At 34.5% G+C, this 15,431-nt stretch overlaps 1 protein-coding gene across 1 annotated transcript in view; it reads left to right on the top strand.

The window, feature by feature from the left end:
- LOC125689991 (protein eyes shut homolog) overlaps positions 1-15,431 on the top strand; it is a 702,258-nt gene that overhangs the window by 43,850 nt on the left and 642,977 nt on the right. The window contains exons 6-7 of the mRNA XM_048937860.1: positions 2,561-2,727; positions 9,677-9,930. Of these exons, the coding sequence (XP_048793817.1) occupies positions 2,561-2,727; positions 9,677-9,930 (421 nt within the window). The remainder of the gene's footprint in view (positions 1-2,560; positions 2,728-9,676; positions 9,931-15,431) is intronic.

The following is a 15,431-nucleotide window of genomic DNA, read 5'->3' as shown; positions in this document are numbered from 1 at the left end:
AGCCTGGCCTTGAATGCCTCCAGGGACAGGGCATCCACAACCTCCTTGGGCAATGTGTTTCAATGTGTCACCATCCTCTGAGTGAAAAACTTCCTCCTAATACCTAGCCTAATCCTCCCCTGTCTTAGTTTAAAACCATTCCCGCTTGTCCTATCACCACGCAACCTTGAAAACAGCTGTTCCCCGTTCTGTTTAAATGCTCCTTTCAAGTATTGGAAGGTCACAATTAGGTTTCCCCAGAGCCTTCTCTTCTCCAAGCTAAACAAGCCCAGTTCCCTCAACCTGTCGTGATAGGAAAGGTGCTCCAGCCCTCTGATCATCTTAGTGGTCCTCCTCTGGACCTGTTCCAAGAGCTCTGAGTCTTTCTTGTACTGGGAGCCCCAGGCCTGCACACAGTACTCAATATATTAAAATATGTTAATACAAGGCCTGGGTACACTTTATGAAGAAGATATTTAGGATTTAAAAACACTGTTAGTGTTAACAACATTTGTGCTAACAATTTTGTGATTTTGTTCTACTTTTTACCTTCTTATAAGTCTTAATACTGCAATGGATCCATTTAACTGAGTTCCCAGTTACTTACAGTTTATAGCCCATAATTTACATGATCATATTTTTGTTTTTTTTTAATGGAGGAAATCTTAGAGCTTACCTAATCTACAAGGAAGTAGAAAGATATAAAAATTAAATCAATGGGAGTTGAATGTACTTAACTCCACAGTCACTTTTTCACAGGTAGTGAAATTAAATATTGTTATCCTAAAGCAAAGATTAATGTTATACTTGACCAAGTATGTGCAAACATCAATGAGTGGAACAGGTTGTTAGAATAAAATTAGGTGTTGAAAACTGTTACTTTTTCTTGAGTATAAGGTTTTTTGTTTCTTTTTTTTTTTTTTTAACTTTGATAAAATAGTAAGGCTCAGCATTTTTATTTAAGCAGAAGTGCTTAATTAAAAAATTAAGAAGAGACATTGATCAAAAAAGTGAATACTTCTAAGACTGTACACATACGACATTTCTTTGTGTTGATGTAGAGCTGTGCTCCTCTTCAAGTAGTCGTCCAATTGAAAAAGAATTCCAAGTTATGTCTAAAATTCAGGACTGAGAGCACAGCAAAAATCTCTCAATTTTCAGGTCAATTTAAAACTTAATCAAAGACAAATGAATTTTACAGGATTTCTGGCAAGAACTGTTATTATTACAAATCTTAATGGCATTTTAAAGAGATTCAGACTCAATCAAACTGAAGTACTAGTGCATTAGCTCATCTTCAAGACACCATTTTCTTTAGAAATCAATTGATTAGAAAAAGAGGTCTTAATTGCTTTGAAAAGAAAATGCAATTATCCATTTTTACTCCTGCAAATTTTTCATGGAAATGAAGCTGTACCTCAAATGAAAATAAAGAAAGGAGTGTTTATTTCTACTTAGAAGTTTCTGTAATGTTTGGAAAATACAGTGGACGCTGTTTTAGTAAGCGATGTTAGGAGGGAAAAAAAAAAAAGCTAAGAGAAGTGTTTTTCCGGCTTAGGGTTATTACTTTTTCATTATACGCACACTGAAGGAGAACATCAAGAGATATCGATACTGTGATGTATTATACGGATGTGTTCAAAGGAGGGTTATGTGTGGGTTCAAAGTAGGGTTATGGATGGATTCAAAGGAGGGGTGAGGGTATGCAGGGCATATGAGGAGCGGCTGAGGTCCCTCGGTGTGTTCAGCACAGAGCAGAAGAGCTGAGGGGAGGCCTGATGGCGGCTGCAGCTCCTTACAGGGAGCCGAGGGGCAGCACTGAGCTCTACTCTGTGTGACAGCGATGGGCCTGAGGGAACGGCATGGAGCTGCGTCAGGGGAGGGCAGCTGGGGGTTAGGGACAGGGCTGCACCAGAGGGTAGTGGGCACGGTCCTGTGCTGATGGAGTTCAAGGAGCATTTGTGCAGCACTCTTTTTATTTTTATTTTTATTTTTTTTGTTCCTCTTATGTGAAGCCAAGAGCTGGAATCAGCAATACTTGCAGGAGTCTCCCTTCTAACACAGGATATTCTGTGATTTCATGATATATCAGTATCTATAAATCTATTGAAATAAACAGGTTCAAGGTTGTGAATCAGAATCATTATGAAAATTGCGAATCAAAATCATTATGAAAAGCTTTGTCTGTTTTTCTTGATGACCACAAATTAAATTAAATTACATCTCTGTTTTAAAGGCAGGAATGGCTGCAGATGATGTCACTAACACCTCTCCTAAAATGTTTATATTCTAAAGTGAATTAGGATAAATGTCACTGTTAAATTGAATCATGAGTGGGGTTTTCCAGTTAATTAATTGATACATTGATTTAGTAACATTCAGTATTTACATTCTCAGGATGTAAAATGTCTTGTGATACTATGATTTTTAATAAATAATAAAATATTAAATAGCAGTGTTTGTAATTGTTGGTTATTCAGTTAAGCTCTTTTGAGAAACAAAGAAACTAAACCAACATCAAATCAACAGTCAACATCTAGAGAAAAGCCTCTTCATATTTTCTTGTAATTCTTATGTTCAGGTGTGTGCAAATGGAGGTAGCTGTTACTATGATGAAGACAACCAAAGATCTCACTGTGTTTGTGCTCTTGGGTGGACAGGACAAACATGCCTGGAGAATATTAATGACTGTGAGATAAACCAGTGCCAACATGGAGCCACATGTGAAGATGAAGTGAATAAATACAGGTACTGATGTGATGTTAGAAGTTTATTAAGCACACTTGGATAAGATAGACTGTTTTGTCTGAACAAAGGAAAGCGTCACAAATATTTATATTTCTGGACAAGGAAAATAAACCAGCAAAATCTCAAAAAAATAAACCATCCACTTTAGCAAATGGTAAACGCTTTCAGGAGCCTGAGTGTGACATGGAATAATTTTTCTTATAAAATCTGAATGATAATTTTGAAGAAAATGGTTGAAATTTTATTTGTGATTTTTTTTTTTTTTTTTAATATTGGCAAAACTGTCAAATACATGCTTTCCTTTGTGATCTGTAATATAGATATTTGAATATAAGACTGCAGTATAAGCTAGAAGGAAGCATAATTTTAAAATTTTTAAGTGATTGTCATATTCTTTCAGTGGTGGCTTGTTATAGCATTGTGAAGACAAGAAAAACATGTAGGGTATCCAGCTTTGTTTCAACAACACTCTTCTCCCACTTTTAAACTGTTGCTTTCTACAAAGTGAGCTGTTACAGTTTTACAGATTGAAAAAGTGCATTTAACTGAAATTTTTCTAACTTTCTATTGACTCTGTTTCTCCTCTCAGTTTTAAAACTCTTGAAATTTTAAAACGGTAGTGGCATATAGTTGTACATACATTCAACATAAAGGGAATTTGAGTTCACCATGGGGAGCTGCTCTGGATGAAGGAGGGGCACTAGGTTTCAAGCCTTACAACTGTGATACAGATAGAAATCCAAGCAATAGTAGATAACAGGAACAACATAATAAGAATAACATCTTGGAATAAAATCTCCTTTTTTTTTTTAGTGAGCCTCCTCTTAGAACTAAAGTGGCCACAATCCGATTTCCACAAAGCCTCTTATTAATCCAAATGAATTACTGCACTTCCAGCTGAGTCTGTGCTGTTTGAGATATCGTAACTAGATCTGAATGCATTTGAAGTGATATATTCCTCCAAAAAACACAGTTTTGTATTGATTTAGCTGCAGATATGATGAATGTGGCAGTTTCCATGCAATAGGCCAACTTCATCCACATGCCAGAAGATGATCTTGACCACCACTAGTAGCTGGAATCAAAACAGCAGTCAATAGAGAGATGACATGTGAATTCACCATTGAAGAAAAAGTTCAAGACACAGTCCTCAGTGGGTAAAGTGATGTGCACCATCTTTCAGGATAGGAAAAAGGTGATAAAGGTGATCCTTCTGGGTTTCCTAGAATCTGGACAAGGCAGCAATTCTGACTGATACAGGCTCAAATTTACAGTCAGGCTAGAGAAGAAAACAACCTTTTTCTTGTAATATGATAATGCCATGTCTCATACCAGTGTGAAGTCTGTGGAACACATTGCCAGTCTTGGTTGGACAGTCCTACCACACCCAGAAAATAGTCTGGATTTGACATCTTCTGACTTCCATCTCTTAGGGCCCATGAAAGATGCAGAAATACTAAATAAATGCAGTTAATCTGCTGGGCTCATCTTAAGTGTGCTTTCAATGGCAACTTAGAAAATAGTTGGGTCATCTAGCAAAGATCAGTATAGATATATCTTCAGTCTGGTCCTTGGCTTTTCTCACTTTTTTTAAAGATTCATTAGTTGGCCACAGTTTACTCAGTGGCCAAAGTTCTACATCACTTCTGTGCAAGCAGTCTGAAAGTGCGCTGTGACAGCTGCTGTGCCTGGCTCATTAATGTGAACTTGCCTACCTACATAGCTGTTGCTATAGGTTTTAGGAGATAAAAAGTTATGTCTTACTGGTATTGTTAAGAAAACATTACAGCTACACTGTAACTGTCCATACTCCAGTGACATGTTGCTCATTAGACTAAATTCCATGCCTGAATTATCTGAGTCTGTCCTTTACATTTATTTCATGGACATACTGAATTACTGTGCATTGTTAATAAGGTTTAGGCAATACAGTATCAGTATCCAGCAAAAACACAGTATATACAGGAGTAAAGCAATCCACTGCAGGGTAATTGTGTCTTTGGTTTGATTTCTATATTTATAGAAAAAACAAACAAACAAACAACAACACACTGAGATGTAGGTTTTCTTTCCCATGATATTTTACACTCAGATTTTCTTATGGACAAAAGAAGCATATACAAAGCTAAGAAATTACTGTTATTTCCAGTGATGTTTTAAGAGTGTGATGAATCTCATTTTTAGTCTGGTGACCATAATTCATAATCCAAATTAACCCAGAAGGGCTCAAAAATAGTAGTTAAAATTGTTACACAAAATTTCATATTTACATTTTCTTTGGTGCCGTTCTCATCCTTTGTGTTAATCCATTTTTTAAGGCTGACAGTCTTCCTTTAGAAATTAGATTGTGGGTGTTATTAGCTTCTGCAGATCTTTGCTGGGTGTCCCCCCTCCCAGAAGAGCCATAGGGACCCATCAGAGAACTACAGCAGGGCAGCAGCTTAATCAGGTGAAACCCATCCTGCACTGCTGGTCCAGCTCACAGCTGAGGGGCTCCTACTGGTAAGGACAAAAACATGTTTACTGAGCTAGAGATTCACTTACAAATACAAACATTGGTGCTATTTGTACACCTGTGGTTACTGTAACGTACTGGGATATCCGTAACCACCCTTACACTAAGGGTGAACAATGATGTGAATAACACAAAAATATGAAAAAATTTGAAATACTAATATTTTAGTGATTCTTAATTTATTGGAGAGAAGCATTCTAGCTTTACAGCAAATGAAAACTGAAGTCAATTTATCATTGAAAGCTTTTGATATCGTGTTCAGTATTTTATTCATGTTGAAGTAATAACGCAAGGTCATATTCATTAAAGCAAATGCTGACAGCCTTTTCCTAGTACAAGTGTAAAAGTACCAATTGCTTAGAGATTACTGGTCTTCATATTACTTTTAGAACAGGCAGGAAAATATATTTGAAGTTCAGCAATATGAGTGTTATACCAGCATGGTGTTTAACAAAAATGTGTTCAACACTCATTTTACAGACTGATGTAGAGGTGAAATGATAGCATCATTCAAACATCCTGCATAATTTAAAATATTATAAAAATGCTAGAGCTACAGATAAATGCAGTCAGATGCTGATAATCCATGATTCCATAGAATTCCAATTTTGTAATTATATGTTAAATTTAAGAAACATTTAGAAATTAGATGGTGGGTGTTATTAGCTTCCGCAGGTATTTGTTGGGTGTCCCCCCTCCCAGCAGAGCCATAGAGACCCATCAGGGAACTACAGCAGGGCAGCAGCTTAGGCTGCTAATAGGACTTAATCTGGTGAAACCCATCCCAGGCCAAGGCCAGGCTGACTCCTGCACTGCTTTACTGCATATCTGCTTAGTACAACTTACTGTTAGATGTTCAAAACATTAATGTCAGAAATAACTATTATTTTTCAATTAACAAAAAAAATTAACAAAAAATACATTGACAATGTGACTAGTTTAGATTTTTACTTCACAAAAATAGTCTCCATTTTTTTTTTCCAAAAAAAAGATAATCTATGAAGAACAGATTTAAATCAATGATTGTTATTAATGTACTCATAACTGTCTTGGTCTTTATAGACTGTCCATTTGTGATGTTATGTATTAATGTTATTTGTAAAAATACAATTAGAATTTGAGGTCAACTATTCTGTTATGTTTCTAAAGTATTTACTGAATTTCTATACCCTGTATTGCTAAAACTCAACCTGCATTACGATAGTAGATAAATGATTCTTAAAAATTCTCATTCTCAAATCATACCTGAATACTCAGTAGTAATTTAGATTATGAAGAGAATTTTAATACTCCTGTTTGTATTAACAAATATGTTGAACAAACAATAACAGAACAAAACGTCTTTCTGCAATACTAGTCTTATAGTCCACTGTTTTGAGCCACTGCCTCAGTTCTTGTCATGATTAACCGTATACATCAGTCACTGAGCTTCATATGACAGGAAGATTCAGATTTAAATTGGTTTTCTAACCTAGTATTACACTGAAAAAAAAAAAAAAAAAAAAAAAAAAAGCCAGCTACTGTGTGTGCAAGAAAATAGCGATAGCTAAACTATGCAAAATTTTCTCATTAAAGTCACAAGAGAATTTTAAGATTTTTGCTTTTCTTCAGCAATAACGTAGAATAAATGTCTAAACATATGAGAGCTTGATTTATCTGCTGCAAGAGATGACATATTAAATCCATAGGTATCTAGTTATAATTTCAGCTGGAAAACCAGGAAATTTCAGTCTCAGTTATTTTAGATACGTTCAGACACTGAAGTATTAAAGAAATTTAATATCATCACTGATAGCATGGAGTTGGAAACGTGAAACTGAAATTAGAACATTCTTCATTAATTCTGTTTCTGTGTAACTCTTTTGTGATCTTGAAGATGAGCTACACTAGTAGTAAGAACAAGGACATTAAAGAAAATTCCTTCTTTCTATCGTTTCCAGAAAATCTGTAAGTTAAATGTTCTATTCATTATTATGGTGAGCTACATTTTCAAAGTATGATAGCACACAAAAATAATTACTTAAAATGGTTTTTGTGTCTATAGTTAACTAAAAAAATAGAGTGACTAACTACATACAACTTCCTGAAGAGAGGTTGTGATGAGGAGGGGTTTGGCCTCTTCTCCCAGGCAACAAACAGGACCCAAGTATGGCCTCAAGTTGTACCAGAGGAGGTTTAGGTTAAACATAAGGAAAAACTTTTTCTCTCAGACAGTGGTCAAGTGCTGGAATGGCTGTCCAGGGAGGTGGTGGAGTTGCCGTCCCTAGCAGTGTTCAAGAGGCGTCTGGTTGAGGAGCTATGAGATATGGTTTAGAGGCTTGTGTTAGCAATGGTAATGGGAGAACAGTTGAACTGGATGAACTTATAGGTCCTTTCCAACCTTGCGATTCTATGATTTTATGATTCTATGATACTTTCCATACCAAAGTTTTACTGTTGGTCAGTATAGCTAGAGACCTAAAGATAACTAAAGTTGCACGTGCTTTGCATCTTCATGCTCAATGAGGATAACGATCTATGCAAATCAACATTTTTATTTAGCTATAATGCAACTCTGTGAGATAATCTCAGAGCTGTATTCCTTCCAAAAGGAACAGAATCATCTGGAGCCCTCAAGAAGGAAGAAAGCTTCATTCTTTGCGAAGGATTGGCTAAGGCCGGAATGAAAAATATGGTAGCTGCGCCTACTTGAGTAGGTACTGTAGTGCAGAAGCAAGGGATCCATAAAGCAAAAGTGGTTGTGCTGAAGAATTCTTAATCTCACTGAACTTACTACAAGCAATCTCCAGTTTGGCCCATCAGAAGTACATCTTCTGATTTAGTATCATCTGAAATAAATAAAATAAGTGCTCTGCCATGTGAAGTAAAACACTACAGTTTGGAACAGTCGGAACGCATGATAAAATTTTCTCCTCTTCTGACCTAAAATAGTTATATCAATGCACCTTCTGACAATGAAAAGCAGAAAACCAGGCTTGTTCTTATGAAATTTTTTCCGAGGGACCAGGAAGACACCTGAATTTTTCTGCAAGGAGCCAGCTGAAAGAAAAGGAGATGTTATTCTTGTCAGGCATACACTTGAGAATATATATTTTTTCTTGAGCTCCTCATTTTTTTAGATACTCTGAAGCTACTCTTGAATTTTCAGTACTAGCAGTACATATTATCTTGGAAGTAAAAAATAAAAATAAAAATAAATAATTGGTTTAAAGCTTAGGAGCTATTCATTTTACACATAACAGTTTCTTTACTCCTCTTTTTTTTTTCCTTCAGAGGTATTTCCTCTGTATCATGACAGATGGAGATCCCATGGTATCTATAGTTTGTACATAGATTAAGTATTTTTGCTCTTCAAATTCTCTCTTGCCAAGAAGAGTTGCAGATAAAATTAAGAGCTTAACTGAACAGAGAAAAATATGTACCACTGGTGGTTTATAACTTCCTTAGTCCAAAAGTTATATTGCCGAAAACTTCTGAAAAATGACATTCAAATCAGTTCCCATCATTCTGTCTTTCTGTATTCAGTCTTACATGGAGTCTTTTCCCTACTGAATTAAAATTGTCCTCTTGAAAATGTGATGGGGACATACAAATACTGAAATGGAAATTTCAAGAAGTCTAATATAAAAATGGAAGAATAGCAAGCAAAGAATGAAGGAAAAAGCCTCATAAACATTCACTTCTGAAAAAAAGTAGACTTTCTGCCAGATGGATTGGTACAGAAAATTGCTATAATCAAGGCTTCCTTAAAGCGTTTCCAGCTTCTAAATAATATCTCTGTGGATTATGAATATCTAAGCTTATCAGCTGTTTCTTCCATTAAATAACACCTATAAACAGGATAAGGAAATGAACAAGCAGGGAAAATATTGCTGAATATAAGAGCTTTGGAATTCTGTAAGATGTTAATAATCTATGAAGTAATAAAAGAATCCAATTTTGTTTACATTTATAAAAAAAAAAAAAAAAGAAGGAAGCATAGAAAGTCATCTCTAATTTTACATGTCATACCAAATTGTGGAAATAATAATCAGTTCAATTTCTTTGAAGTCATATTGAGTTTTTCTCCAGTTACAGACAGAAATTACAACCTTTGCATCTAATGGTAAAGCACATTTATATTGGTTTTATGTCTAAAGAAAGCAGGATGTTTCAAATTGTATTTATTTCTTTAAATGGAGATAAACTTGGTAAATCTCTATAATACAGTTTTTTTTTCTCCTCACAGTGTTGTAGCAAGCAACTAACTCTTGTTACTACAAAAATCCTTAAAACCCATAATACTGGTAGCATATACTAGATTTTATTTGAATATTGTGATAGGAAATTTAATTTTAAATGCTGCTATTTTGCCCCATCTTAACTGTAATGATTGTGTTATTATTATGCAGTTCCATTAATATCAGAGATCATCTTTTTTAATCTTTTCAACAGGTGCATATGTCCCCTTGGTTACACTGGCACTTTCTGTGAAATTGATATAGACAACTGCATTGGAAACCAGTGCTCTGAGTATGGCTTCTGCCAGGACCACTTGCATAATTACAGCTGTATCTGCATGGTTGGATATGGAGGACCCTTCTGTGAAGTTGAAATTAATGAATGTTCAAGTTCACCTTGCAAAAATGGGGCTATCTGTATGAATCTAATTGGCAACTTTTCCTGCCATTGTGCTGAAGGATTCAAAGGTAAGTTTTACTGGAAAGCCTTGTACTGCAAATGTGATTTTCCAACTCTATTTCAACGATGTTTATAAAACCTTTTTATAAGAAATACGTGTATATATGCATGAGTATACATTTACATGTTTTTTACTTGTAAGAGTTTTAACTGAATTAGCATGGATATTCTCAGATTGAGTCTCTTAAGTACTTCAGTGAATCCTTCCTATACTAAATGTAAATTTCTGATCAGGAAATGTGATGCTGTTGTCAATAAAGTGTTGGTCATGTTCCAGTACACAATTTTAATTGTGTTAGTTTAGTTTCCCTATTAGGCAGCTTAAGGTGTTGTAGATTTAGTCACAAACACAAATTCAGAGTATCCTGATGGGAATTAATGTTTTCATACAGAACAGGAAAATCCAAGCATGAGGAGGGATGAGATCAACAGTATCATTACTCTGTTTCAATACACAGCTACATATAAATGAGTTGTTTAAACAATCTCAGAAAAGACAAACAAGTATTTCAGAGCATCTGCCAATCTTACACATCTGTTCTAAGATAAGATATTTCAACACTGGATTAGATGAGTTCCATAATGCTAATAATGGTGTTTTGTTTTCTTAATAATAATTTTCTGTTTTGCGTAAATGCTTGACACTCTGATTTCTGAAAAAACTGAATATCTTGGATACAGGTTTCTTACCAATACCAATATAATTACATATTTACTGTGAGGTATGCTATCACTACCAATGATTAACATAAATAGTATAATAAGCAGACTGTCATCTGTACTAGTTGATAATTAATGGGTTTTTTAATCTTTAATTTACAATTTATTCTTATAAATTAGTGAGGGTACTTGCTCCAGTTCAGAGAGACATTTAAAGCATGTGTAGTACTACGAAGCTGCTGAACATCTGTAGAGACCAACCAGTGGATGAGGGCACAGTGAGGTGCTGGGTCGAGCATTTCAGCAATAAAAACAATATGAAAACAAATCATGCTCCAGGCAGCCATGCACAGCTGTCACACCACAAAATGAAGAGTGTCTCAACCAGCTCATCTGCATGAATCAACAGATTGTGGCCACAGAATTGTGTACTGAGCTGAATATCAACTTCAATGCATTGGAAATGATGCTGGCAACATTGGAATATTGTAAAGTTGGTGCTCAGATGTGTCTCGTGTAAGCTCAAGGAAGAAAAGAGAGAACACCACATTGAAGTTTGTCAAGCCCTGTTGAGCTGAAGGTGAGAATTTCCTGCATCGCACCATTACTGGTGGCAAGATGTGACGCAATCTCAAACTGTGGGTAATCTCAACTCAACTCAATTCAGTGACTCTGTGAGCATGAGCTAGTATAGAGGACATCCCACTAGAAAGCATTTTTGTCTTATTTTGTAACTCAATTAGGGATTGTATGATAGCATTCCAAGAGAAAGAATTTCAGATTAAAGGAACTTTTCTCAGTATGATTCATATTGTTTAGCTCATTATCACATGTACTGAAAATATTGATTTTTTTTCCCTTGAGTGTAAAAAAAAAAACAAACAAAAATTAATTTAAACTTGAAATTTATAGAAGTGTTATTACAACTCAAACATTTCCATTTGTATATCCATATCATATCTTAGGTTTTGTGATGCTAGGATATTTTCCAATTCCATCATAACAATGTTATATTATTAATCAGTGAAGAGTATCTCAGTGTAATGCTAGAAAGATATATTTTAGTTTTGTTCATGCAATTCAAGCTCTTTACATATCCATTTGCTTCAGTTTTCCTTAAGAGTCCAAATTCAATTTCAGAGGAAATATCAAATGCAGTAGCAGAGAAATGAAAGTGTAAAACCCAAGTTGTTCTTGTTCATGAGTCTATAAGAGTTTGGGAACTACCAATTGATATATTTTAGGATTCATAGATTTGGAAACAAACCACAAGTTCCTTACCACCAACTTTTTTATTATAAAAAATTAACCCCCATTAGAATCAGTTTTTATTTCAGAGACAAAATTTGACATTGCTCATAACTGTCTCCTCTGTCTAGATGGCCAATTTAGTCTGATATCAGCATTTGTCAAATGTTTTACATTCTTATAGCAAGGGTCCCTTTAATCATTGCAGAGGGATTTGCCATTATGAATAGCTTGGATGATCTCTTTGATAAAAACAAACTAATAAAAAATTGTCTTGAGTGTCTGCTTATTAAAATTATTAAAATTATGTATTTTGTAGCATTATCAAGAGTCTTCCCTCTTGAACTGTGAATTGTACTTGTAATGGAGACTTTAGTATGGAGACATTGCGTAAATGTGTGGAGTATTACACTATTACACTACCTGTAAGAATGACAAACATATGACAAACATAGAAACTTGTGGTATGAACTCTAGAATTTGAGAAGATTTTTGAAAAAAATCTATATCCCATCACTATGATCATGTGACAACCCTCTATTCTGCTTCAGAGTTCTTCTAATATCACACAGTTCTCTTCACCTGACAAGTTATTGTCATTGTCTCTCTGTCTCTGTATCTTCATTTTATTCCATCTCTCAAAATCCGTGCTTAGCATCACATGGTTCCATCTTTCACAATTAATGTATTTCTAAGCAAACACTGATGTGATTCATTTCTGGCTTAAATAAGTTCTTCTTGGAAGTATTTGATAAAACGTTGCCTTTATTCAAATACATCCTTCATTAAAAGTCCTGTTTGCACAGGATGACAGCTGCTGAGAACTCTTAAGTAGATAAGCAATATCACCTCATTATTTTCTCTTGAGGGTTTTTGCCTATATGACATTGATTGCTCTGTAATTAAGATTTGGATTTTTTTTTTCTGTGTTTATACTGTGTCACACTGATCCTTTATTGCTTTACACATGTATTAGAAATGAATAACAGTATTAAGGCTTATCACAAATGTAGGCCTTCCAGTAGCTTTTTAAAAAAATTTTATATTAATATGAAACTTTTATTATATATGCTGCTTTCTGGTTTTCTCTTCTTTTTGTCCAGAAGGGGAAAATAACATATGGGCTTTTAAAATATCATTGTGTTACTTTAAAATTCTGTACTTTGGTGTGGATTTTTTTTCTTCCTTTTTTATGCTGAAAATACACATAACATTTAGAGTCTATCTGAGGAAGCTTTTCACTGTTTGTACTTTTAAGAAGTTATTCATTATTCTTAAATTGTTGGATGTTGTTCAAATCTTTCTGTGGTATATGGGAACGGTATGTCTTTTATGTTATTATTAAACACAAGTCTTGAAGGGGAAACATGAAGTGGTGTAAAAATCTATCCTTATTATAGGAGTTATTTTAACTACTAATACAAATAATGTGCAGAAAAGCTAATTAACACTGGATATAACAGAGATTGACTATGTTATTATGTCGTTGCAAGAGCAAGGCATCAGCATGTCATGTTTTTCATTTGTGTTAGTATATATGCTACCATGATAGCTGTTAATCAAACTCATTGTAATATTATGTTTATTCAAAAGCTTTTTTTAACATAAAAAATGGGCACAGAGAATGTCTTTATAAAGATCTTTATAAAATGAAAGGTTGCATCTCCTTAGTTCCTTCTTTTCAAGTTTAGACTAGTCAATTCCTTCATACTGCCCATAAAGAGATTTCCTAAATTTCTAATTCTATGCATCCTCAGTTACCTTAAAATTTTATCTGTAGAAAAAGAAAAAATGAATCAGATTCAAGAATTCAGTGGTGGTGTATGAAAAATAGAATGACATAGACACTTAAGTTCTCAGATTTGTATCAATTGTCAAAAATTCAGAAGAAATATGAAGTTTTATTCTGTTTTATTCTGTTTTACTCTAATGTCTGAATATTTAACTTGAGAACAATATGAAGTTAACTTTATTCTTAGATTGAGACAAAATATTAGTTTTGCAAATATTCTAAAATATTTAAGAATAGTCCAGTTAGTTCAGATGAAGAGAGAGGTTTGGATCTTCTGTCAGCAGAAATAAAACATCCATAGCTTAAACTACTGAAGGGTGCAGACTTCCAATGCCATAATCAATGAGGTTTCATTCTTTACTTTTTGAATAAAAATAGTTTCCTTATTTTATTGTAGATCTCCAGTTACACTTACCTGAAAATTTCAGCAAGTATTAATTTGCTAAAACAGCACAATTACTTTAAACAAAGTATGTTATGGTATTATTGCTAATGCAGCGCTTCATGTACCTGCCGGATTTCTGTCAGCATCTGTAGGAGGTCCTAAGTTATATCTCTTCACAAGGATTTTCAAAGTTCCCACAGAATGATCTGTTTCCCCAGTGTCATCAGTGCTCCTGCAGAAAATGTGGCATCAGGCTGTATTTACAAGAGTGAGCATCTCTAATAATTTGTTAGGTATTTAAAGAACACTGCAATTTTATATATGGCAAGGAACACTGTGGAGTCAAGGGAAGTAGACTTAGCTCATTATGAGATTTAATATTCTGCCTGTACTTCATAATTTGATGACATAAACACTGTAAATTGTAAATAGGAATTCAGACCTGAAGCTATGATTTATTAAATAACCAATTGAATATTATGTTCTACTACTAATTATCTTTAGAAATGTTCTATTAATGTTAAACTTAAAAGCGTAAACCCAGAAAATATTTATATGAACATACTTTGATGATGAAAGTAATTTGTAGCTAATTAGTTCTTCTATCAGATATTCAAAGAAGTTCTTCATCATCAATTTCCAATGTGTAGCTAAATTAGCTGCATACTGAAAAAGATAATGGCTGCACAGTATGTGTCCAGCTTTTCCAGCTGTTTTCCTCTCTAGCATGTTCATAAAACGTAATCTTACATTAGCCTTATAGATTCTTTTATTTTCTCTGAATCATTTTAAAAAATACTGTTCAGATATTGCCTTCCTACATGGAAGTCTTGAATTCTTAGATTTCCCAAGCAACTGTCAACAAGAAGTTTGAAGACAGGCGTTCTGCCAGATGCAATGGTCAGTTTAGTGCCGCTATTAGGGCACGTAACCACAAGAACTAGTTACTGTCAATAGATCACAGAATGTCCATAGGTTGCTCTGAAGGTAATGATTCTTATTTATTTCCATGGATAATACCACAGATACAACGAGCAAAATAGCACTCTTTGATAGAACCAATTCTCAGCAAGAAAATTCTATTTTTCTTTATTGCCACCACCATTAGCTATAGATTTTTGCCACTGAGGAAAAAGAGCCTGTAAGTTGCACTTCTAAAAAACTGCACCAGCAGAGGTAACCCACTGTTTCAGAACTAGTCTGACTCTGTAAATTTGAGCCTTCAACATAGTCAGCATTGCAATTTGTCAGAGTTGCTGCTTTGACCGGGTTCCAGAAAATCCAGAAGGATCACTCATTTTCTATCCCAAAAGACAGTGCACATCACTTTACCCACTGAGGGCTGTGTCTTGAACCTTTTCTTCAAGAGGAATTCACATGTTGTCACTCCATGAGATACCATTTTGACTCTGGCTCATAGTTAT

Source organism: Lagopus muta, chromosome 2 (genome assembly GCF_023343835.1).
Source record: "Lagopus muta isolate bLagMut1 chromosome 2, bLagMut1 primary, whole genome shotgun sequence".
NCBI classification, from domain to species: domain Eukaryota; kingdom Metazoa; phylum Chordata; class Aves; order Galliformes; family Phasianidae; genus Lagopus; species Lagopus muta.
Note: the sequence above shows the minus strand (reverse complement) of the source record. Positions and strands in the feature narration are given on the sequence as shown.